The sequence below is a fragment of the Poecilia mexicana genome, unplaced genomic scaffold, assembly GCF_051168715.1.
Source record: "Poecilia mexicana isolate PSO_F unplaced genomic scaffold, ASM5116871v1 scaffold_5, whole genome shotgun sequence".
NCBI classification, from domain to species: Eukaryota; Metazoa; Chordata; class Actinopteri; order Cyprinodontiformes; family Poeciliidae; genus Poecilia; species Poecilia mexicana.
The window spans coordinates 15101348-15126734 of record NW_028263374.1 but is presented as its reverse complement, the minus strand read 5'-3'; the positions used below and the strand labels follow the sequence as shown (position 1 = coordinate 15126734).

The 25387-nt window shown below is 37.9% G+C and overlaps 1 protein-coding gene across 3 annotated transcripts in view; it reads left to right on the top strand.

Moving 5' to 3' along the window:
• The window catches only part of LOC106928190 (AMP deaminase 2-like), a 36436-nt gene that overhangs the window by 7372 nt on the left and 3677 nt on the right, over positions 1 to 25387 (top strand). The window contains exons 1-17 of one of the 3 annotated variants that reach the window (XM_015004278.2): positions 5121 to 6287; positions 11137 to 11267; positions 13624 to 13754; positions 14302 to 14370; positions 17344 to 17455; positions 17560 to 17746; positions 18600 to 18741; positions 19497 to 19586; positions 19680 to 19809; positions 20216 to 20410; positions 20508 to 20639; positions 20729 to 20892; positions 22371 to 22497; positions 22586 to 22749; positions 22833 to 22953; positions 23791 to 23964; positions 24070 to 24180. In XM_015004278.2, the coding sequence (XP_014859764.2) occupies positions 11238 to 11267; positions 13624 to 13754; positions 14302 to 14370; positions 17344 to 17455; positions 17560 to 17746; positions 18600 to 18741; positions 19497 to 19586; positions 19680 to 19809; positions 20216 to 20410; positions 20508 to 20639; positions 20729 to 20892; positions 22371 to 22497; positions 22586 to 22749; positions 22833 to 22953; positions 23791 to 23964; positions 24070 to 24180 (2079 nt within the window). In that variant the 5' untranslated portion in view covers positions 5121 to 6287; positions 11137 to 11237. Of the gene's footprint in view, positions 1 to 5120; positions 6288 to 11136; positions 11268 to 13623; positions 13755 to 14301; positions 14371 to 17343; positions 17456 to 17559; positions 17747 to 18599; positions 18742 to 19496; positions 19587 to 19679; positions 19810 to 20215; positions 20411 to 20507; positions 20640 to 20728; positions 20893 to 22370; positions 22498 to 22585; positions 22750 to 22832; positions 22954 to 23790; positions 23965 to 24069; positions 24181 to 25387 lie in introns of those variants that run through there. The other 2 variants (XM_015004276.2, XM_088005599.1) reach the window with 2 other exon arrangements.

Genomic DNA, 25387 nt, shown 5'->3' with positions numbered 1-25387 from the left:
ATTTGTGCATACAACACTTTTCATCCACAGGATGTTGTCATTTAGTTTGGTTAAGAATGATATTTATTTTTCTTCTACATCCAGTTTCAAGTGTTTTTTTTTGTTTTTTGTTTTTCAATATTAAAATTTATTGATCTTTCATAAGGCAAACTTTCATTATTATACCATTATCAATTTATCACTTGAAAATTGTGTCAAAACAACAATATTATCGTTTATCACAATAGTTACTGGAACAATTTATTGTCCAACAAAATTTATTATGACAGGCCTACTTGGATGCAATAACTTTTTGTACAATGGCTCCATATAATAAACTAAAATGAATTGAAAATATATAAAAGCACAATTAACAAAAAGTCCTCAGGAACAATGTGAAGCTTTATCTTGGCAAGAGGTGCATGAAGAAGATAATCTTGAAAACAAAACTTGTTACATGAAATAAACAAAATGGCTGCTTCTAATTTTCTTTTTTAAATATCCCATCAAACCCTTGTTAACATGCGGTCAGTTTGGTTTGCTGTAAAGCTTTCTGAACATTTACTGACTGAGTGTGTGAACATCAAACTGCAGAAAACGTCCAAATATTTCTCTGTTCAGTGGTAAAAATGACGGTCGCCTGCTCCATTCTTGTTTATTTTCTGAGATCCTTTAGCTTTTTGCAGCTAGAGGGAGACATCTGACATGGAAAAGTCGTATTTTCAGCACATCAGTGTTAAACATGTGTCTCCGCTCTTTGGCCGTCCTGCAGTCAGGCATGAAGCGATGACCAAATCTTCCTGTGTTTGGGTGGAAAATTCCTGGGCTTTTTTTCCTGCTAATAATAGCTCAGTTGCTCCCCATGTAACATGGCTGTTCTGGAAAAGGGATTTTGTGGAGCAGGGAATCAAGGCCATGAAATCTCTCACCCCACGAACAGGTGGGCTTTTTGTTGCCGAGGGCCTCCAGACAGCGCAGAGCCGCCAGTATCCTCTCAAAACAAACACAAGCGTCGTCCACACAAACTCACAGCAGGTAGACTCAACATCTGAAAACTCTCACTGAGGTAATTTGCTAAATGAACAGCAGCACTGCATGATTAAGATGCATTTCACTGGTAGATACAGTTAAGTTCTCTGCTTTGTGCTCCTAGCAGAGATCCTCTTTCATTTAATCCTCCTCATTCGCTCAGAGACGAACCAGCGTCAGCTGATGTTTGGTCGCTGGCTTACTTTTTATTAGCTTCTGAGCTCACAAGTCTATTGTCTGCCCCGACCGTCCGCAGTGACTGATCTCTGTGACCACACTGGCTTTGTGAGGGAAAAAATCATGCAAGTTGCACAGATGTTAAAAGATCAAAATAGTCATAATGTTGTTGTGTGAGTAACTCATGCAGGTGCAAATAATTGTGCAGCAATTTGTTCAGATAAATGGGCAAATTTATTCAGGTCTGGTCAGTTTTTACTTCTTTTGACTTTTATTCAGAACTTCACTTCTTACTACTTTTTTTAAGTTTGTAAACTTAAGATGCTTTATACATTTAAAATATTTTCATACATTGCCTTTGCAGTATTTACAGGTTTTTTTTTTTTTTTGCAGGGTTTAGTGTCTGTTTAGTTCTATAAAATGTGGGGTGTGAGGTTGAGTTATCCATCTTTTTTTTTACTAACCATTCAAGATTTTTGTGCCTGCTTCCAGGATATTAATTAATCATCATTAATAATTGATGATTTGGAGTCGTTTATTTATTTTGTATGCACAATGTCCTGTAGCAAAATGCAGTTTTGTAACACCAATAAATGGTAAACATATTTTGATCATTTATAAATTGTTGGGGAAAATTTATTTGGGCCAAATGTGAATCACACTAAATTCTCAGTAATTATTTTACATTAATGATATTTAGATGAATGTGTAAATCGTTTTTTTTTTTTCATTTAAAACACAAATTCTAATGGATTATTACGATTTTCTGTCATTGTTCAATAAAAAGTTGTGTGTAATTGCTGTGTAAAATAACACAACAAACAGTCAAAATACTTTATAGTTATAGTTTATAGTTTAAGCATTTATCTCCTAAATGTATCAATAATATTTACCTACAAAGAAAGTTAATATGTTTTGCAATTCCTTAAATAATTGCTGTACAAACCGAGATAGGTACGGGAGACAGGATGCAAAATAACCAAGATCTAAACTGACCTGGAAGCAACACATTTAACCAAACAAGCAAATAACTTCAGACATAAATAAAGAAAACAAAGCAGCATTTTACCTCTTGTTGTTCCTGAATGCTGTCCTAAAGTGGGGTTTTATCTCTGAGATGGGATATTGACCTCTTGCAGCATAAGAATCGAACAAGTGTAAGTTACAAGTGTTAAATGCTGACAGTGTCAAGTAACAGAGTATCTCTGCTATATTCAGATACAATGAGAGCTGAGCTGACAGAAAATACGGTCAGAACGATCCCAGATGCTTGGTATGGAACAATGAGAGCCGTGTCTCTGTTTTGTTTTTGAATGTTTCTCTGTTATCGCATGAAAACTTTCCTGGTTGACAAATTACAAAGTAGCCACATCATTGTGAATACTAGGAAAACATTTTTTGTGAATGTTTGTCCTATTTTTCTCGTGGGAATTTGGCTCCCGACATGGAGATTAGAGCTGACGAGGAGAGTCGTCGACAGTAAAGCCGGCTCTTTGAAACGGGGAGGGACGAGTCGTGTTGAGTTTCTCCCTGGTGCTGCTGATTGGCATCGGGGGGAAAGGATGTGCTGAGAAGTAATAATAGTGGGAGTCGTGTGGAGGTCGCAAATAAAAACACGACTCACGATACTGCCTTTCATAGTACCTTTAAATTATAACGGTGTCGATGCTAAATTTTCTTTTTATTCAAGTGTAAATGTTTTAACTTGTTTTCTTTAAAACAACTTTATTGTAAAAGGTCGATTGTTGAATATTGACCCAGATTGTCCCTCCACCACCATTATCATGTTGGTAACACTTTATTTGACAGGTGTGCATAAGACTGACATAAACATGACGTAACACCTGTTAGAAACATGAAACATGAATGAATGTCTGTTGTCATGAAGTGTCATTCGGTAAATAATGACACTTTAATGCAAAGTTGCTTTAACATTTTCATTAAAAGTGCCAACTTTGGATTATTTTGTAAATAAAGACACTTTAATGCAAAGTTGGCATTTTTAATGGACTTTAAATGCAACTTTTACCTCAACTTTGGATTGAAAGTGTAATTATTTGCCGAATGAGACTTCATGTCAAGAGTCATAAAGACTCCTTCATGTTCATGACAGGCGTTATGTTTATGCACACCCTGTCAAATAAAGTGTTACCATCACGTCTTGACCATTAAAACTTAAAGACCATTGAAAATCCACTCAACTAGCCATAAATATATCATTAGCATAAAGAACCTGAATGCCGGGAATTAAAATATAATTGCCTTTCAATTGTGACGACAACTGTAATTTTATATATTGTGCAGATTGTGTGCTAGTTAGTTCTGCTGCTGTTTTGTAGAAAATTATTGGTTTATGTTAGACAAATGAATATGAAGTGCAGGCGGTATTAGTATAGAAAACATATGTAAATACATTAAATCTGGCGTCTGGATTTTCATACTGCAGCTATACTAAAACACACCGATTTTTAAATATCTGGACTGAGAAGAGGAACATTTTTAAAAACTGTTTTGCCCGAGTTTTGCATAAAAATGACTAACGTGCCGTTTTCCTAGGATGTGCGGTTTCATTGCTATTTCTTTGCCAGTTTTATAGCAGGAAGTCTCAGATTCTCTTTTAAGAGTTTGTTTACCAGGGACTTGGAGGTCACATCTTCATGTTTCCTAAAAGGTCATCATCTTCCAAATACTGAAACAGTCCTGCTCAGCTGTGTTTTACTAAGCTCTGATCAAGACAATCAACCTTAATCTTTGAATTTGGGATTCATTTTTTCCTAAATGAAACCTTGGCTCTTTAAAAATCAGTGAGTTGAGCATCTTGCTTATTTTCCTCTAACTGAGCTTTTCTGTCAAGATTTATTTTCCTGTAAGACATTTTTATGGGAGATTGTTGAAACGTAAGAGGAACTCATTTGAGCTATTTATTACAGGAGTGTAATGAAAATATTAAATCATAATGGGGCAATCATTTTATTGTTCCACGTCCAGACTACTCAGGTAATTATTCCAAGCCTTAGGCTACTTGGTAAGGACAAAACAACCCAGAAATAAATGAATCATTTTGTATTTACTTATTTAAAAAGTAAGACTGAACAAGTAGATAAATAAAAAACATACCTCTTAGGGATTATGAGGGATTGTTGTGTGGTTTTCCCTCATCTCATCAAATAGCTACAAACATTTCATAAGTTAACCTGCAGACTGGAGCTGTGTCAGCTCTGCTTATTAATGTTGATGGGCAAAACTGAGATATAATATATATATATATAAATTGTTAAATAACTGAATATTTGAATAAAAAAATCTAAATCATATGTGCAACTCTTGTCACATATATATTTCCAGTTGTAATAAAGTGTTTGTATGCATCTGAAATGAAACCTCGCTCTGTTGTTGCTTTGTTCTCTGAAAAGCCATAAATACGTTCAACACTGAATACCTTGTGAGCGACTCCTCCTCCCTCAGTCTTTTCGTTTTCTGTGACGGTTTCTAAACGTCACAGACTGAAAGCGCATCAGCCTTTCCGTCAATGTTTCCTGTGTGGTTGACTGGCTGCATGACGGCGTTGCACAAAAATAGTTTATTTCTTAGATTCAGGGCCTCTTGACGTATCTGTTTGTGTAACCTCTGGTTTCAGATTGCCTGTACCTTCTGCCCATTTGCTTCTGGATTTAAATGGAAGCTCTGAAAAATACCGTTTTCTGCTTCAGCTCTGCAAGTTTTAAATGCTGCTGATGCATGTTGTGACCTGACCTGTGGAGTCGAGACAAAACGGGAGACGCATGGAGCAGGTTTATGTTTTTATTGAGTTTAAAGCAACAAAAACGAACTAATTAAATTAAGGCATCCAAGTACCAACTCAAAGCAAGCCAAAAAATAACTGATGGGAAAAACAAACAAAACTAAACTAAACCAGTTTGGCAGTATAAAACTCAAAGTGCTTATTTTTAATTCTATTAATTACTTTAATCTCAAATGTTATATAAAAAAACTTTCTTACTTCTTTTAAGTCATTTTAAAAAATAATCTGAAGTATAGTATTCTTTCAATTACAAAAAGGCTGCATTTTGTATTCATTTTTTTTATGTTTCAGTGACAGTTATGGGTTTTAAATGTATTTCAAATATCATATGTTAGCAACTGAATTTATTAAACGTGTTACTAGTGTTGATTTCTTTAATGTCTTACAAGCTCTAACTGCCTTTAAGACGCTCAGTAAATAAAGACAAGCTGCTGTAGGTTACAATAAAGTATTTGTCACGTAAGACGAGAATGAAGTCGCTTCCTGGGCATCATGTGAATAAAGAGGAAACATGGGAGGAAGTGTGTAAATTATCTAATCTCCACATTAACATGATTGCAAATGAAGCCTCGTGCCCTCACTTATGAAATTGCTGAGATTTTCCACAGAGTGACGGATTTCATGGCAGGGTCATGTGAACCCGAGAGGCATTTTAGAGTTTCACAAACCCCAGAAAACAAAAGCCAGCGATAACAGTGCAACAAAGTCATCAGCTAAAACAAATAACACTGATATCAGTGTTTTGTGCAGCTTTGCAGTCGTTCAGATAATTGAAGCCTTGTGAAAAAGAGGTGGGAGGAGGAGAAGGAGTGGCTACTTATCCCGGCTCCCCCTCCATTTTACAGCACAATAGAGCATGATGCAGTCCTCCCTGGCCCTTCCCCTTTCTTGCCACGTGGTATGCACCAACCCAGTATTTAAATCCGGGAGCTTGAAGGCTGTGCTGTTCATGCACTGTAAACCGGTGCGATCCAGGAAGCAGCTGTGACACAGAACCAGGGGGAAAGAGGGAAAGAGAGAGGGGGGGAAACTGCCTCAGCAGCGCTCAGGAGGAGGCGACACTTACAGCAGGAGAGACAAAAGGAGCTGTGAGATCCCGGTGTCAGAGCAGCGTTGTGTCTCTAGAGTGTTCGGTCTCTCCGTTTGCTGTCATTCTTTCTGTCTTCCACTGTACCAGCGGGGGAGGGTCCATCGGCCGTCCCAGGCCTAGTTACATGTCCCAGCATCCCGCAAGAGCTCAAACAAGGCCACTGCTGCCACAACGGAGACTGTGAGTTCAGGACAAGACAGGCAGATAAAGGTACTGTAGCTCACAATCAACAATCATAAACAGTACCTTTTGTAATGAAGCGCTTGCTGTTGTGACTCTTGTGTTAGCAGGAGTTTTAGCAGTTCACTGTGCGGCGTGGGTGCTTATCGTTTAAAAATGTTGCACTGACAAGCTTGTGGTGACAGATGAGGGTCCAGAAAGAGTGGCTGTGTGTTGGGATAAGACGGCAGCACTCAGAAACCTGGAAGAAGAGCTAAAGAGACAGAGAAGTGAAAGAACAAAGCCAGCATGATCACACTGATGTGGTTCCGTAAATTTGATCTTTATATAAAGTGTAGTTGGTGAATGTTTGTAGGTGCATTAAAATGACCTCAATAATTTCCATTCTGATGATTAACATTTTTTCATGACTTTATAATGAATTTTATTTAATGTTTTGGTTTTGTTTGGTTTTTATTTATTTTCATGTATAGTTTTTGTTATTTTGTTCTTCACTAAATGAAAGTGTCTCTGACAGGGTGAACTTGCATCATTGTGCCATTATGAAAACGGTCTCAAAACGATTACATCCACCGTTTATCGCAAAGATTTCTGAGGCAATTTTTCATCCTGCAACATTTGTAGGACCTAAACATTCAAGACTTCAGGAGTCCTGAATCAAACCAGAAAGGCAGCCTGCGCCGTTGTGTCTGAAACTGAAACTCGTGTCTTCATTACCACTTTGCCCCTCAGCCAGCCTGTAGGAAACACTGTGTACCGCTGAGCTCTCACTTTTCAGTCCACCTGAACACACTGACCTTCCTCCTGCTTCTGATGGTGTTGAGTTAACGAGCTGCCATCTGTCTCATATGTTTATCTCATCTAAAGGAACAATTAGCCTATTAATTTTTCCTTTTGTACTAAAATACTTTTCCCTTGTGCAGAGTTTAATATATTATTTTTTATGTAAATTGATACATTTATGCTCTAGCAGGTTAGAAAGTGAGTCTAATCTTTTTTTTTTTCATCTTAATGATGAAAATTGATGATGCGTTCAAGACGTGGATGCAAAACAGAGGTTTATTCTTAGCGAGCGGTGGTTGCTAAGGAACACCTGAAGCTCGTGTCCTCATTCTGCCTCTCATGACTAAAGTCTGTAAATACTTACAAAAACTTTTACTGGAGTCTCTCTCACCAAACCAAAATAAATTAGTTTGGGGCTCTGACTCCATACAGACGCTACAGAGGTTTTTATTTTTTGACGTTTCTCAATGTCCTCTTTTATCCCGTCCATCCGGCAGCCTTCATTTAATTTGTTTCTCTCAATTATTGTACTGATGATTTAAACTGATTAAATGACTTCAGCTTGCATAACTAAATAATACACGTATCAAAAACAAAAAACAAAACTAGTTATGTGGTGTAGCAACTTATTATCGTAATTTCTGTCCTGAAACTGAATTTTTTTTTTTCAAAACAGGAACTAACCATGCACTCATTGGACCACTCAGATGTAATGGATGATCCTCAGTAGTCTTTTGTTTGGGTTATAAAAGAAAAACATCATTTAAGAAGCTTGATTGAATCAAAATTAAGCCTTTTATGCACAGAAATATGCATTTAGTTTATAAAAGTTTAGCTAATGGTTGTAGCCTGAGACCCATTTCATCCCAAATCCTCACTCTTTGTCCTCTAACTCGCATCTCACCCCTCAACTAAAGTAGTGTTTCTGGTGTCACAATTTATTATTAAGTATAAAAACAGCGTAAATGTTTGTGATTAGTTAGATAACTATGTTTTAGGGTTTTTCTGTTATTATATTAATTTTTCTAATATAAAAAAAATGTGTACCCTGATATCTGCTAAAGGTTAAATCACACAATCTTTATGTTTTTGTGACCTGTAAAGGCATATTAAGTTATGCATAATTGCATGCAAACAGCGTGAGAATTGATGAGGTAGCAGCTTTTTGAAGGAGTGTCCCGTTTCTCTGTGGGATATTGCAACCATTTCCTCAATTATGTGGCAAAGGATGTAAGGGGGGGTAACCCTGGAAAATAGGATTCAGCCTTCAGCTTAGCTTTTAATCACCTCAGTTTGTTTTTAAAAATCTGTAGAGTCCACCAACACAGGGCCTCTGTCAGAAAGGTATTTACAAGAAGCAGTAAAGTTGAAATTAATTTGGTTGCGTGGGAAGGAACTTGAATTGTAACCATTTGGCTGTGACAGTTTTTTAAAATATTTTAACAAATACCTCAGTTAATCATGGATCAGGATGTACTTTTAGAAAAGGTTGGATTAAAAAGTGCAAAGAGCTGAGCCGCATGCAAATGAAGCAAATCAAGGCTCCACCAGTCAAATTCAAACAAACCTTGGTGGTTGTTTTTGTAAACCACTGCAGAGGATTTTCAAATAGGAACACCCTGTGTGTTTGGTTCATTATCATGTTAAGAAATTAGAAAGATAAAACTGATGGAAACTCGTCCAAAATCCTGCACAATATGACTAAAACGATTTGAAACTATTGTTGTAAATGTCTTACTTCAAAATAGATTTATGGAAGTAAAAGTCAAAATTTGCACAATTCTGCTCTAAACATGACATTAAACTCAACGTTACTGTGGTTAAAGAAGGTAAAATTTGAATTGGCAACATCTTTGATTTTGCATCTGCAGAAGAAAAGGATTGCTCAAAGTCCTTGTAGAGCAGAACCAGCTGCAGGGAAATTTAATGAGGGTATGTCAGCATGCAGAGCGTCAGGAATGTGACACCAGGATGGACACTATTGTCAGTGTTACCTATTTGCATCATGATTTTGTCACAGTGATGAATGGCTGTGGTATTTTCTTCTAAATAGGCAGAAACACTCGCAGTAAACATCACGCCAGGAGCAAACCGAGAGGATGGATGTCAAACCGTAGGGCTGTGCAAAGATTCACTGGAATGCAATAAAACAAGCAAGATTAAGCATTATGTAAAGTATGAAAGGTGCTCCATACTGTCTTTAAAAAGTCTCCAAAGAGAAGCCCTAAGTCATAAATTAAAATTATCTAATATATTTTTTTAGTATGTGCAAATTCTCTTGTTTTTCTGTAAGGTTTATATTGGATGTTAGAGTCCTGATATGTTTTCTAGTAATTCTGGGGAAATCTAAGCTGCGTTTCCCTTGTTGATGTTGTTCACTTTGTAGCATTGAACATTATTTCTTCTTTAAAAATGTGCATATAAGCTAAACACTTACTGTCTCTGTTATTTTACCTTGTAATTCCAGAAATTTCAATGTTTGTCTGAACAATTTTATGATTTGGTCTCAAAATTACAGTATTATTCAAAGTGACGTGCATTTTTCTAGCGGGCTTTCATACCCCTGTAGCAGTATTATTTAATTTCCTTGTGTTTTTCCTGATGTTTAAAGAGAAGCAGATTTAAAATGCGCTTCAGTTCTTCACATTTACGCCATCGTAACATTTTCAGACGGAGAGCAGCAGCCTTGAGTTTCACTTCAGTACTTTTTGCTAGCACCGTAGCTCATTTTGAAATTGTTACGGGTCCCTTCTGCATTCATATTAAAACACCACATTAATATACTGTGGACAATGAAGATCCCCTTTACTCACTCCTAGCTCCACCGCTTCAGTGGCAGACAGCAGATGGCAGAAACTAATTGTCGCTGCCCAGGCACGGCACCAATAATTGCTCCAATTATGGAGAAACGATAGCGTGCCACTCCAAAATCCAGAGACTTGAGTGAATTACCGTGTTTGTCCAGTTAACCATGGCGCTCCTGTCTTTTGAAATGCATCACTGTAGTCAGAAACTAACTCTTAACGGTGTGGATTATGTATGGTTTAGTCTGGAGAGTAAATGGAAATTTTTGCCCTTTTCCACACTCAGGCATGTCAGGAACTGCATGTGGGTAAGAAAAAAAAGCTGGAAGTTTGATTCTCATCTCTTTGGTTAAAAAATAAGTTGCGGTTCTACAGACTGGAAGTTGGGAACAAAGGGAGTTTTTTTTTTTTTTTTAATGTTGCGTAATATTGAGTGCTGTGTTTGCATTTATAACCATTTTCAGTTCCATACACCATTTCACTTAACAACCCCATTGTTCCCAGCTTTTAAGATGTAAACTTTTTAAATTGCCACTTGAGACGAATCTGTGGTGTCTGAACCAAACTCGGCTCTGCTAAAATAATTTTTCTCCACTTAAAACTCCAGACGCTGTAATCTTTGGCAAACCAAACTGCAATTTCTCTCTATTTATACCTCCAGTTTATGTTCCTGCTTTCACTTGTTTGGCTACAGGTCTTTGCTGTCAACAGACTAAAATACCTGTAAACTGTTTTCTTTGTACTGGGTGCCAGTTCAGTTCAGTATTATAAATGTATCAGACAGAGTTAATCTGTTAAAATGTATGTCAGCGCAAGGACCACACAGGATTTCTCCAAACCTCTGCTGACTTCTGCGTCTTAGTCTTCTATACACTTGTTTTAAATTTAAATGTGGTTTATATACCACAAGTCTAAATAAAAAAACAAAGATTTAGATAACTAAATCTGTGCAGAAATAAGTAGACGGAGGTCTTTTTTTTGCAACACAGCAGCACAAGTTGTAACTCTAATAGATTTCTGCTTTTCTTTCTACTTCAAAGACTTAATTAAAATACTGTCTTTAGCAAAAGACGGTATTATAGTATTTTTTTATCTTGCATTATTGATATGATTTAATGTAATTAGCTAATTTCTTTAAGACACGTGTTCATTTTTCAATCATGATACATCTTTAAATCATGTTGGATGAAGACGTGTTTTAAGTAGTTGCAGTTTTCAAATTTACTCCACAGAATATTTAGTTAAAACTGTATTTTTAACTAAAGTTTCTCTCTTTCTGTGTACTGTTTCAGATCTGTGTGGCGTGTCGGGACCCAAGACCCTGAAGCCCCAGAGATCCCTCCCTGGGACGCCAGTTTCTCTCTCTCAGTACCCAGTCGATCTGCGAACATCCATGGAGGAAAAGTACAAAGAGCTTGCTGAGGTGATATTAAGATTTTAACCCTGAAAAAAATTAAGAAACCATTACAAAATGATCAGTTTCTCTGTTTTTGCTTCTTATTTATAGGTAAATGTTTGAGTAAAATGAACATTGTTCTTTTATTCTATGAACTTCTGACATGTCTCTGATGCAACAAGCAAAAATTTTATATTTATTTACATAAAATGAGAAATATAACCAAATAATGCAAAGAAAACAAGTTTATATTAATTTAGAAACAACAAAACTAATGTTTTAACTCAGGAAGAGTTCAGAAATCAATGTTTGGTGGAAAAACCAGGAGGTTTTCCGTCGGGTTCACTGCAGTAGACTCTTAGTTTTTTCCAGAGCTGCATGTTTATTAAATAGAGCAGTTTTAGTTTGTGTTATTTTAAAAGAGGTGCAGGTAAATTTAGACTCTTTAATCTATCAGTGAAGTTTATTTGTATAGCACCTTTCAGCAGAAAGGCGATTCAAGGTGCTTTACAAAATAAAAACACAATTAAAGAATACACCATCCAGTCAACGATTGAACTTTAATCCTCTGCATTTAAAAACGATGCATAATAAATAAAACAGCTGCTCTGTTAAGGAGACAGTCTGAGAGAGTAGTGCACTATAAACTTATTTATTTCTCTTATCTTTTCACATCTTGTTAAAACCTGAAACTTCAGAGCATTTTATTGGGATTTTAGCTCCATGAGAGTAACTGAATTTCAATTGTAGCTTCTTTTGGGGGTATTTTTTCCACCATCTGGAGACTAAAACTTTTCTTTGAGAAACAGCTCCAGCTCCGTCAGATTGGACAGAAATCGTCTTTTAGGTGTCAGGTTTCTGCAATGATTTCCAGTTGGAGATCTGAACTTTGGGCTACTTCAGTGGTTCCCAAACGTTTTCTCCTGGGCCCCCCCAGTGATTTCCAAACATTTTCTGGGTCCCCCCTATGGATTACAAATAGCTGTCTGGTTGAACGAAGTTTGTGAGGGGTGGGAAAGAGGATTCTTAGAGACTCCCTGTCTCTAAGAATGAGCAGGGTGGGGGGAAATCGACTCCTTTTGGGGGCAAAATGAATGTATGTAGCTGAAAATAGACACCAACATCGGTAGCCTACAAGGTACTTGTTAAGCTTAAGGTTCTGTATTGATATTAGCTAGTCATCTTTTAGCTAACATTACCTGCATCCAGCAGCTTTACTCAACTCAGTCGGTTAGTTTGGAGGGAAAAACTGTGAAAAGTTCTTTACGTTTTGCTGGTTTGCTGCCGTGATTCTAACACAAACCTACGTAGCTCCGCCCAGCAGCAGCAGGTCTCCTTCACAGGTGTAAACCCAGCGCGAGCGACGTAGCGCTCATGTTGCGTTTAAAGGCGGCTCGGAAAAACAGGTTACAACATGTTAACAACGGATTAAACAGTTTTAACTGCTGATAAAAGTGACAGAGGACACAAATATGGGAATTGTGGAAGCCTCTACTGCATCAAATTGACATAGGAATAACAGAGAGTTGGCCATTCTAAGGTAAAAACCCAGCGCATACAGTGTTCATGTTTTGTTTTTGTTTTTTTTGTTTTTTTTTCATCCATCCAGGCTTCCCACGCCCCCCCTGCAATGGCATGGTGCCCGCCCTGGGGGGCGCGCCCCACAGTTTGGGAACCTCTGAGCTACTTTGACACATGCTTAGGATTTAATGGAAACCATTTTATTTGTATCTCTTGCTGGTTAGTGTTGATTTTCTGCCACAAGGCTAAACACTGTCCTCCTCTTTTTAGCTTTATCCCATTGACTCACCTTTCTTATCATTGTTGCAAAAAAAAAAACCTTTCCCAACACGATAGCGCCACCGCAGTATTTCATCATGGGAGCTGTTTGTTTACATGGTATTGTTTAAAGAGGCCAAATAAGTGCAATCTGATCCTGACTGAGCAGAATATCTTCCTGCGCTACATGGTTTATGATAAGCTGCAAACCAGCGCCTCATATGGCTTTGTTTGTTTTAACAATGGTTTTCTTCTTCCCACTCGTCGGATTATTTGAGCCGTCTAGGTTTTATTTAGGGGTATCAGAGCAGAGGACTGAATGAAAATGTTTTCCTCACTTTTTACATTTATCAGCAAAACATATTCAAAGCCATGTTTTCCTCAAAATGTATTGGTCTGTTATATGAAATAGCTAGAAAATACATGGAAGTTCTTGATTCCTATGTGAAAAAAATATCAGGGATTATTAATCTGTAAATGTAACAGATGGTACAGTGTTTGTGCAAGCCCTGCTGTCGCTCTTATGCACCCTGCGTACATTCATATTTACATGATCTCCTGTTTATGACGCCATAAATTTTACAACTTCCCGTGTTTGAACCAGGAGCTGTTCACACGCAGCATGGCGGAGAGCGAGATGCGGAGCGCCCCCTACGAGTTCCCGGAGGACAGCCCCATCGAGCAGCTGGAGGAGCGGCGGCTCCGCCTGGAGAGGCAAATCAGTCAGGACATTAAGTGAGAAAATGCAAACAAACTCCACGCACAACGTCAGCTAAATCAACTGTTTACATGAACTCAGACTGTCAGACGCAGCTGCCCCCTCTTCCTGCACCTTGCTCTTACACACAGTGTCGCTCTCACCCATGCACACGTTGCTTGTCATGCTAGTTTTGTGGGTTAACTAATCCCAGCAATCAGCCAACATTTGGCACCTGTTCCAGTGGTACAGCTTATTGTTTGCCAGCTCTAGGAAGGAGGTGGTTTCTGTCTCAGCTGCCTGGGACGATGCTAACTGCGCTACTAAGCCAATCATGGGGAGGCAGGAGGAATATGTGACTTGTTCCTGTTTACCAATCGGGGTTTACCATCACTAACTGGTGTTAAAACTCTTTGTGTTGATGTGGGTGTGTAGCTGTGTGAGTGAGAGTGCCTGTTGGAGTGGGCGCCTGTGCTTGTATTCAGTGTCTCTCCTTCTGTTTGCTTAATTTCTTCCCGCTGCCTCTGATGCCCATCTGCCCCTGCCTTGCCCACACTATCCTGCGCCTCTGCATATCACCCCAAGGCTTGAGCCAGAGATCTTACTGCGTGCCAAACAGGACTTCATGAAAATCGACAGTGCTGCAGACCTTGAGTGAGTGAGCTCTGACTCAGTATGCATGCTTTTCTTTTCTTTTTTATCAAAAGGTGACATCTCAGTGTTTGACTTTATTTGTCTGTTTGGCTCATTTGTACTCAGAAACTGCTTTTATTTGTCCAAATTACTACACACACATTTTAGTGTTATATTGTTTAGATGCTCTCATATGGAGAACCCACTGTGGACATTGCTGTTCTATTGAGAAGGACTAAATCTCCCCCCTGCTGGTGATTTAATGGAATTACATATGGGCTCCTATAAAAATAACTCGGGCTAACTACTGAAATACGTCATTTAGAGATTAATGTGTTGGCACTTCAGGCAAAGATGTGTCCAAACGTGTAAACTTTTACAGCAGTAGGATAATATTCACATAGAAATGTTTTGAAATTTTATTTTTTATATATATATAATTTATGTGCATTCATTCAGGTTGGAAAAAAAAAATCCCTTAATGCGAATTGTTTTATTTAACCAGTCAAGCTTTTGGTGCCAAATTTAGGAAATCTTTCAATTCTCAATTTCATTGAGCAAAAATCTGATGCAGTTTGAACCTGAGATGATGGTACAATAATATATTACAACAACAAAAAAACTAGCTTGAAGAAAACTGAAACCACCTGCTTGACAGGAAAATATGACCTTTTATTTTAATTAGCTGCATTTTAAAGAAAACAAAAACACCTCAGAGATTTTTGTTTATTATGATAGACTCAACTGTGCTTTGTGCAAAAATAACAATTTCTGAAAAATAAAATACAGCTTTAGCTAACTACTAAATATACAAAAATTAAATCATTTTAGTCACTTTATTGAACACTTATTATAACGCTGGCATAACAATCAGTAGCAACATTTCCAACACATCTAGTTTGTTATTTCATGAAAAAATATATTCAGTAAAAAAGTCAGAATATCCATACCATGTATTTCCTGCTTTTTGCCAAGCTTAATTATGACTTGCAAACAAATATTATGGATCTTCTTCTGTGGTGTGAAACACCAAATATCAACTTGCATTACAGGGCCTTATCGCCACCTTCTGCTAAGAATAGTAACTGATTATTTAATTTAAATTTTTTTTTTGGTTCTGCAAAAAAGCCCACAATCCACTGAAAAGGAGTCTGGATCCATATTTTGATGCCGACCCGCCAGCTGAGTATAGCAGCCCTAAAATATTTAGAGTTCTGGGTTCTCTCTTATGTCGTCTTCCTTTCAGCTCACCCCACAGGTTCTCCATAAAATTCAGATCTGGAGACTTAAATGCATCTGGAAAAGGGTTGATGTTGTGCCTGGTGAGCCATTTCTGTATTCCCTGAAGCTGCAGCTTTAGAAAGAAGAAAACGGCGACTTTCTGAAGTGACCACATCCGAGGGGTAATTGGGTGAGAAGGTTCCCAGACAGCAGGATTTATTGCCTCTGGTATGCAGTAGTTGGTGCCAAAAAGTGGCCAAAGAAGGACAGCTGGAGCGAAAACGTCCCCAGGTGGTCAAATCCTGTTTTTCCCAATAGTTGCAGCCCGGTTCCCAAGCTGGTCCTTTTCATTGCTGAAAGCATCTTAGCATTCAGCGCCAGTGAGATCTATTAGGCATAGTTCTGGCTTTAAAATATAAAATCCTGAGACTTCAAAACCTCAGCCCTGTACATAGGAAGTCTCTCATGCATGACACACATATTCCCTAATGCCAGGTTCCTTTTCCAGCATGATAAAACATTTTGATCAAAAGTTGATCTGAAACTAATTCAGCTGTTTTGGTATTTACTAGAAAAACAACTCTGTTTAAAATACGCTTCATCCCGACCCTCACAGGACAACAACGATCCGCTGCTGGGACATCAGCAATGGCTCATTGGCTTTAGCCGACAGTTTCCGGGCCACAAGAACAGCCTGACGCTGTAGCAAGGAGGTTTCAGTGCTGTGCCGATTTTTGCACAAGTTCACTGCAAGTAATTAAAATGTTATGAGTAAAAAATGTCAGAAGAAGTTGCAGAAGCACAAAAGTTGTAATTTTTTATTAGTGGAAAAAAAATCTAAGATCTAAAAATCTACACTACAACAAAGAACACTTGAATCAAGACAAGAATAACTCAAAAGCAACTTATCAGCAAGATATAGAAGCTTGTTTTAAGTAATTATTTCCTTATTGTTGATGAAAAAGTACTAGTTGCATTGGCAGGTTATTTTACTTAAAACATGGAGAAACTGTCTTTTTAATGTAAATGTATCTGCCTATAAAACTAGAACTTTTTCATCAATATTGAGGAATTATTTACTTAAAACAAACTCCTATATCTTGCTGAAAACATACCTTTAAGTTAGTTTTGTCTTATTTCACGTCTTATAAAATATTTGCAGTAGAAACAAGACTAAAAATACTTGGTAAGATTTGGTGTTTTTGCAGTGTAACTCCAGAAGATTAATGCTTTGAATCCCCCCAAAAAACATTTAGATGAGTTTTCTATAGACCCAAAGTGAGTAGATTTAATTTTTTCAATTTCCACCTGTAAAATAGTTTGCTGTTATGGCTGCACAATATTAGAAAGTTATGTCATGGTGGGATTGTTGGCAAATATTGAACATTTTCTTTACATTTTCAGTGATTTCTGTAACTCGGCACAGTCTGTGACAGGTGTGGGCATCCACTGCTGTGCAGCTCCATCCAGCAGATTGAACATCTTAATGACAAAACAAATTATTTGGAATATATTAACCACAATATTTTCTGCATAGCAAAAAATTGCATTCATACTATGATAATATATTTACGATATACTGTCACTGATTGGCTTAAACTTTTCTTGAATAAAGCAGAAACCAGAAAATTCATAAATAAAATTCCCTTCTCTAACAACTAACATGAACATAACTGCTGAACTAAAACCAGGGGTTTTTCTTTCTTCCACCTGGTTTTTGTCTCCCTGCCGTCTGTTTTTTGTGCTAAGCCGCGCTCTTTGTGTGCGTGTCAGGTTAATGAAGGAGAAAAGTGTAGACACGGTTGACGTGGGCTTTAAGGAGAGGCAAATGCCGATGGAGAGGGAGTACCAGCGGGTCTCGATATCTGGAGAAGAAAAATGTGGGGTAAGAAGCTCAAATCACAGGATTGCATACAACAACGAACGTTCGTGCAAAAGCAAAAATGCATTCATATTATTTTTTTATTTTTGTGTTTGATGTGTGTCCAGGTGCCGTTCACTGACCTGGTAGATGCTGCCAAGTGTGTGGTTAAAGCATTGTTAATCCGGGAGAAGTACATCTACCGGTCCATGCAGACATTTTGTAAGACCGCAGCTCACGCCCTGCAGGACCTCGGGACGAACTCTCTGGACCTGAGAGTTTATGAAGACATACCAGAGACCCCTGTAGACGCAGGTACTCTGTGCACACACCCACTTCCTGCTCATCAAATGTGATTTCCTTAGCCTAATTATTTATGTAAATATGAGACATTGTGCTTTCTTGAACAGGTTAGGATAAATCTATGGGCGATACAAAACATTTTCACTACATTTTTTGCACGAAGTCATTCTTAGATAATGAGATTTGAGTCTGGTCAGTTCTGCCTATTTTGAGCCTCTGTCAGAATGAGATGTTTTAGGGCCTCCTGTCACTTTAAATCCTAATAAGCTGCTGCTGGCCACGCCCCCCAACTCAAACAGATGGTGCTGGAACTCAGCTTCCGTTGCTAGGAAACGGGTTATGGTTGCTAGGTGAGGGGTAGTGCCTGGTGATTTTGTGAGGTAAGATTTGAAAGGACTAATTTTCCAGACACCAATAAACATTAAAGTTTTACCAAAGAAGTTGGTGTTTGATGGTTTTATTTACATAAGAGGTCACCTATAAAAGCTGATTTTGTTGTTGATTAAATGAGCCTTGTATTATAAACAGTTTACCAAATATGGTTTTCAATACTACAATAACGAGGCATCAAGACATTATTGTGTCTGTATATTACTGTTATTAATCCTAAATCTCTCCTACTGGTTCTTTAGTTCTGACTGAAGAACCGAACCTGTTGAAATAACAGTCACATTAATAACTAGATGTGAAGGACTTGTGTTGCCGCTCTTAAATGCATTCACAGTCAGAGAGCAATAATAATAATACTGTGTAATGGTGTCTCTACAAAGGTACTGAGTCAGTTTGAGTGGAGGATTTTAATTCCACAATACTTTATTTTTTCACGCAAATAACAAATTCACTCTTGAAACTTTTTTCCTCTCAGATGCCCCTGTTCACCCACCCGTCTCAGAAACGCACCCCTACGACAATCAGGACCCCAATAACATGCCACCAGACACGGGATACGGCTGTAAGATGGTTGATGGGGTCATACATGTCTTCAACAAGAAAACAAACATGGACAAGTATGTGTTTGTGTCTGAACTGAGGATTATATTTGCTCATATCATGATTTACTTTTAAATATAAAGTGATGTGAAAAAAAAAAAACTTTCCCCTCTTATGGATTCCTCCTGTTTTTACTTTTTTGGTGAAGCAGAGATTGATGTTTGCACAAAGATTAAAAACAGATATTTGGTCAAATGAGGAATAAGATTTTCTTGATTTGGTTTTTGAGGTTTGGGCGTAGAAACCACAAATAAATGCAGACGATTTGTTTAACTCATTCAAAATAATAATAAATAAATGCAGATGATTTGTTTAACTCATTCAAAATAATAATAAAAAGCTTTTCACCGTGTTTTTATATATATATATATATATATATATATATATATATATATATATATATATATATATATATATATATATATATATATATATATATATATATATATATATAAGTTGTGATTTAAAGAATCAGTTTTTATTGTGGGATTTGAAAAGTCTTAGGTGGATTTTAAATTTTAAAATAGAGCTATTTTACTACAATATTTGTTTGGGATAAATAACAAAGCCAAACAATACCAGTGGTTTGTTCCCATATTTCCAGAATATTATAAAAAACTACCTGAGAGTGTAGAAATTTGAGTCAGTAAATGTATGAAATTTGCTGAAACCTTTCTAATTAAAATAACATTAAAAACATAAGCTAGGAGTAAGAGCTCTGTGAATGCTGGACAAACCGAATGTGTAACTTGAAGTTGTTTTTCTCTTTTAGAAGCACAGAACTCGACCTGCCGTATCCTGACCTGAAGGAGTACATCGCAGACATGACCGTCATGATGTCCCTCATTATCAACGGTCCAGTGTGAGTGTTACTTTAAACGATAAACCAGTTGATTTACAGTGTTTCTTTTATGCAGCTCGAATGAAACTTGTCTCTTCTGTGCGTTGTTTCCAGGAAATCTTTTTGCTACCGCCGCCTGCAGTACCTGAGCTCCAAATTTCAGATGCACATCCTGCTGAATGAGATGAAGGAGCTGGCAGCGCAGAAGAAGGTTCCTCACAGAGATTTCTACAACATCAGAAAGGCAAAAACATCTCTCTACTTCTCTAGTATTGATATAAATGGATCTCTGTGAGAAATATGAACGTAAATTATAAAGTCCAGCCCAGTTTTTATTGTTCAAAAATAAACATATCCTTGTGAGAAAGAGATTTTCCTTCTCACTGTTGCCACATGCTTGCTGAGGAGAAGGATTTGAGTGAAATCTTTCTTTGATAACTTTTAATCTGCACTGTTTTACACCAAAGATCGAATTAGAAAGTCTATAACTCAGTTTGAATCTGTCTATGTTATTAGATTCGTCTTATTCTATATTTCTGTGTATTACTTGGATGCACTTGTCATGTAAAGTTCCTTGAGCTGACATTTGTTATGAACTGGTGCTATGTAAATTGAAATAAAGTCAATGTTGCTCTTCATCTCGTCTCCAGGTGGACACTCACATACACGCGTCATCCTGCATGAACCAGAAGCATCTTCTGCGATTCATCAAGCGAGCCATGAAGAAATACCCCGACGAGATCGTCCACGTCGAGCGGGGACGAGGTCAGACCCTGCGAGAAGTTTTTGAGACCATGAACCTGACAGCGTACGACCTGAGTGTAGACACACTCGACATGCACGCAGTGAGTTTTCACAATGTGATGGGAGGTGGAAACTAACTCAGTGTGACTTCTTTACTACTAATAAAACTTGTTTTTTCACGTTTCTCTGCTTTGACAGGATCGGAACACATTTCATAGGTTTGACAAATTCAACTCCAAATACAACCCGATTGGAGAGTCCATCCTGAGGGAGATCTTCATCAAGACGGACAATCATGTGGAAGGAAAATACTTTGCACACATAGTTAAGGTGCTGATTAATTCAGCTACAAACTGTCCAATCGAACAATATCAGCCCTGAACTCGCACTTAAAGCTGCTGTCTTTGTTTTTCTTACAGGAGGTGATGTATGACTTGGAGGAGAGTAAATACCAGAACTCCGAGCTGCGGCTGTCCATCTACGGTCGCTCCAGAGACGAGTGGGACAAGCTGGCGGAGTGGGCTGTCAAACACAGAGTGTACTCCGATAACGTGCGCTGGCTTATCCAGGTGCCCCGTCTCTTGTAAGAGCTGCTGACATTTTGTTTTACCTTGAAATTGAGATGGAAATAATTCCTTCTGCTCGTTAAAAATCAGGGAAGCGAATACATCAGACTGTCGACCAACGGACAGAGTTAAAATACTCTGAGGACACCATGGAGAGTGAGACAAAAACTAAATCAAAAACACAAAACGTTTGGCAGCTTTCAGTCAGACATTGTGACTTCTTCATGGGTTTGACCAGCACCCATTTCTACCAAGAACAGTACCTTAAGTTAGTAAATTATCCAACTGCTTTGTAAACCATAGCAGCAGTGAATGACACTAGTCAACAACCAAAAAATTGTCTGGGGTTTTGCAAATGTTTTAGGGTAATTATGATGTGCTGAATCCAAAAATCACATTGGTTTTCCTCAATCAGGTCACATTTCATTAATACACCCTGTTGGAAAACAACTCTTTTCTCTTAAACCTTTTTTGGATGATAAATATTAACAGAAATGAGCTAATAATGTCAGAAAAATTGAATTAGTCAGAATATCATATTTCTCTAAAACAAATATGAGCTTATTTAGAAAACTTTGTCATTTTTTGTGCTGATTCAGCAGCACAAAATAGTCCAAATTCAGTTGAAAAAACAGACAACTTCCAAAAAATATTTTCTGTAACCCAAAGCGGGAAATTAAAGTCTCTTTTTTTTCCACAAAATCAGTCTGTATTTTATGAGGATGTATCTGCCAAATATCTACTGGCCAGTATCCCATATTGATTTTGCTTTATGGCTCATAACTGATATTTACAGTTAAGTAAATATTTCTAAAAGTTATTTGAAGCTAATGCTGTACATGTAGCGGTTGGTAGAAAACTCGAGACATTAATTCACATTCTGCTGTTCATTTGGCTCAGACACACACAAAAAAAAAATATTCCACGTCCGAATGCAAGATGACATTTAGAGAAAGCTGTTATTGATTGAGTTTAATAAACACAATTACGTCATATTATTTAATGACATTAAAATGAAGAAACATGTTTCCTACCCTGGAAGCTGCTGTTGCCTCGCTGGTCTGACTTTCTGTTGTTTGCGGGTCGTGAACTGAGTTTCTTTTTCTTATCTTTCTGGATTTTTAATGGGTAACTTCAGTAGAGCTCATCTTTGTCTCCCGCATGGAGAGTATTTAGTCAAAATAAAGACGTTCACTTCGTCCTTTCCTGTGTTGTCTGTCAATGTCCTGTTCCTGTTGGAAAGGTCAGTGTTTGTCAAACAAAAAAAAAAATTATCTTTTTTCAATCCACAATTAAGATTCACGCTCCACAGTTCAGGACAAAACGTCCTCGTCAATATAAGGTTCTGCTTTTGCACTGGCTGCTGTTTTTGTGTGAGAAAAGTGCAATTTATATAAACTTTTTTAAAAAAAACAATGAATGGGCAAATTGTGATTTAATTATGTTTTATGGTGTTTTTCCATCTCTAAAATAAATGTAACTTTCTTTTTTTTAGTGACGTCTACCACACAAAGAAGCAGCTGGCCAACTTCCAGGAGATGTTGGAGAACATTTTCATGCCTCTGTTTGAAGTGACCATAGATCCGGCCAGCCACCCTGAGCTGCATCTCTTCCTGGAGCACGTGAGTCTGACCTGCTGGTTGGTCTGAACTCTCCTGATGACCAACATCAGAGTGAAATGAATGTTTGTTTTTTTTTGCATGCTGGCAGGTTGTTGGTTTCGACAGCGTAGACGACGAGTCCAAGCCTGAGCACCACATTTTTAACCTGGACAGTCCACTTCCTGCCGACTGGACAGAGGAGGACAACCCACCCTACTCCTACTACCTCTACTACACCTACGCCAACATGACTGTGCTGAACCACCTGCGAAGGTAGCAACATGGCATCGTTACTTTTAATCATTCATTCATTCATTATTCTCTGACCTGTGAGTTTCCCTTTGTGTTCAACTCAGACGACGAGGCTTTCATACGTTCGTTCTGCGACCTCACTGTGGCGAGGCGGGCCCGATCCACCACCTGGTGTCAGGGTTCATGTTGTCAGAGAATATTTCCCACGGTCTGCTGCTCAGAAAGGTCAGGACGGCTCTCAAAAGGGCTGCAATGAAAAATAGCCTTTCAGGATGGATTTTGACAAACTAAAAAGATATTCAGCAGGTCGTTTGGAAAGCTTGCCACAGGTTTAGTGTCTTTTGTTGGGATTTGCAAGAAATGTGGCGAAAGCAGAAACTTAAGAACAAATAATTGTGCTGATAAAGAGGTAAGCACTTCCATCCGCAAAGGCAGAAGAAAAATGTAAAAAGCTGAAGAATAATTATAAGAGAGATTTTATTACTTTAGTCCAAATCAAAGTGATTAATGAGAGAGGTATGAATAATTTTAAACACAACTTTAATTCATGTATCATTGTGTCCTTTTATTATTCCGTCTGATTTTACTAGACATTCGGTTATATTATGTCTCTTCAGACATATCCAACGCCACGTCCATCTGTCTAAAGAGACAAAACAACTAAGTGTCCCATAATAAAAGGATCTTTAAACATACTTTTAATTTAGTGTGAATTTTTTTTTAATTCATGCCTCTTTTAAATCATTTTATTTCCTTTTCAGAGATAAATATCTCACCTTTTATCAGAAACAAACCTGTTGGTTGAATAAAAATTTAACTTGGGTCTATGATGGCTATAAATCAGCTTTTTATTTTCTCCTGTACTGTAAAATGGGGAAGAGCTGAAGAGTTTAAAAAAGATTGATTTTATAAATCTTAGTTTGTATGTGGGACAAATTAAAATGAAGTACGTTTACTAAGATGCAGTGACCCATCAACGTTCCTGAGGGTCACAAAAGGTCACTTTTACCAGCATGCAGCTGTACTTCACCCTCTTTGTCTCACTCTTCCTTCCTTTTCCAGGCCCCTGTGCTGCAGTACCTTTACTACCTGGCTCAAGTTGGCATCGCCATGTCGCCGCTGAGCAACAACAGCCTGTTCCTTAGTTACCACCGCAACCCGCTGATGGAGTATCTGTCCAGAGGCCTCATGGTCTCTCTGTCCACCGATGATCCCCTCCAGTTTCACTTCACCAAGGTCTGTTTGGACAACACAAATGTCACAGCCTCACAATTAAAAGGGAAAACTAAACTTTTTATTCCTGTTGCGTGGATGCAAAATATGTGATGATTTCTGCATCAGGAGCCTCTGATGGAAGAGTACAGCATCGCAGCTCAAGTGTGGAAACTGAGCTCCTGTGACATGTGTGAGCTGGCGAGAAACAGCGTCCTGATGAGTGGATTTTCACACAAGGTGACGTCATTTATCATTCGCCTGTTGAGGGTAATAAAGCGTTTATCTGGTGCATCGTTTGGCTAGGTGTGGTGCAGTTTTACCAGGTGGTATTTTTTTATTTTGTTTTTAGTGTCAGAAATGATCATGCATGAGGGAGGGGTTTACAGGTTAGAGCGCCTCTGCGAAGTACAGACACTCTTTCAGCCTTTTCACATATTTAAACCACAAAGTTCGTTGTGTTTTATTGGAGCTTTAGGAGAAAGAATGAGTTCTTCAGCGTTGTGAAGCGAAAGGAAAGAGACTTTTCTCTGATGACCCAAAGAAAATCCAGTGCCACGATGTACTAAGATCAGGTTTATTTGCAAAGCACATTTCAGCAACAAGACCGTTCAAAGTGCTTTACACCATAAAACCAAAACACAGCAATTATAAAACGAGCAATAAACATTACAGTTTGTCAAAAAACCATTATCAAAATCGTCAAGCAAATGTTTATCAAATACAGTGCCGCTGCCAGGAATCAAAGGCGACTTTAAACTGGTGAGTCTTTAGCCTTGACAGTATTTAGACTATTTTGCAGTTTTCTGGAAATTCCTTCCAGATTAGTGGATTGTAAAAACTGAATGCTGCTTCTCCAAGTTTAGTTAAAGACAACAGGTTTTAGGCTAGCTGTAATTTTGGTACTAAGATAATCGAGTGATTTATAAACTAACAAGAGTGTTTTATAGTTTATTCTGTGCTCTGTCTTCCTGGTTTTAGTCAGAACTTGAGCAGCAACTTTGTGGATCAGCTGCAGCTGGAGGATTGATTTTTTTTTTTTTTAATTTAGCCCTGTTAAAGATAAACGAATGAGTTTCTCTAGATCTCATCGAGACATTATCCCTCTAATCCTGGAGATGTTCTCCAGGTGATAGAAGACCGACTTTGTAACCGTCTTCATGTGGCTCTGATAGTTCAGGTCAGAGTCCATCACTAGATTTCTGGCCTGATTTTTTAATTTTTTAGTTGTAATAACTGAAGCTGCACGCTCACTGTAGCATTCCTCTTTAGGTCCAAAGATAATAACTTCAATCACCTGACTGGTACACAGAGTCCAGCTATGTGTTGTTTCATCTCAGTATAAATGCGTCTGTTCTGTGAAGAACATTAGTGACTAAACAGCATCATGAAGGCAGAAGAACTCAACACAAGGTCACAGATGAAACTGTGGAAAAGGTTAAAGCAA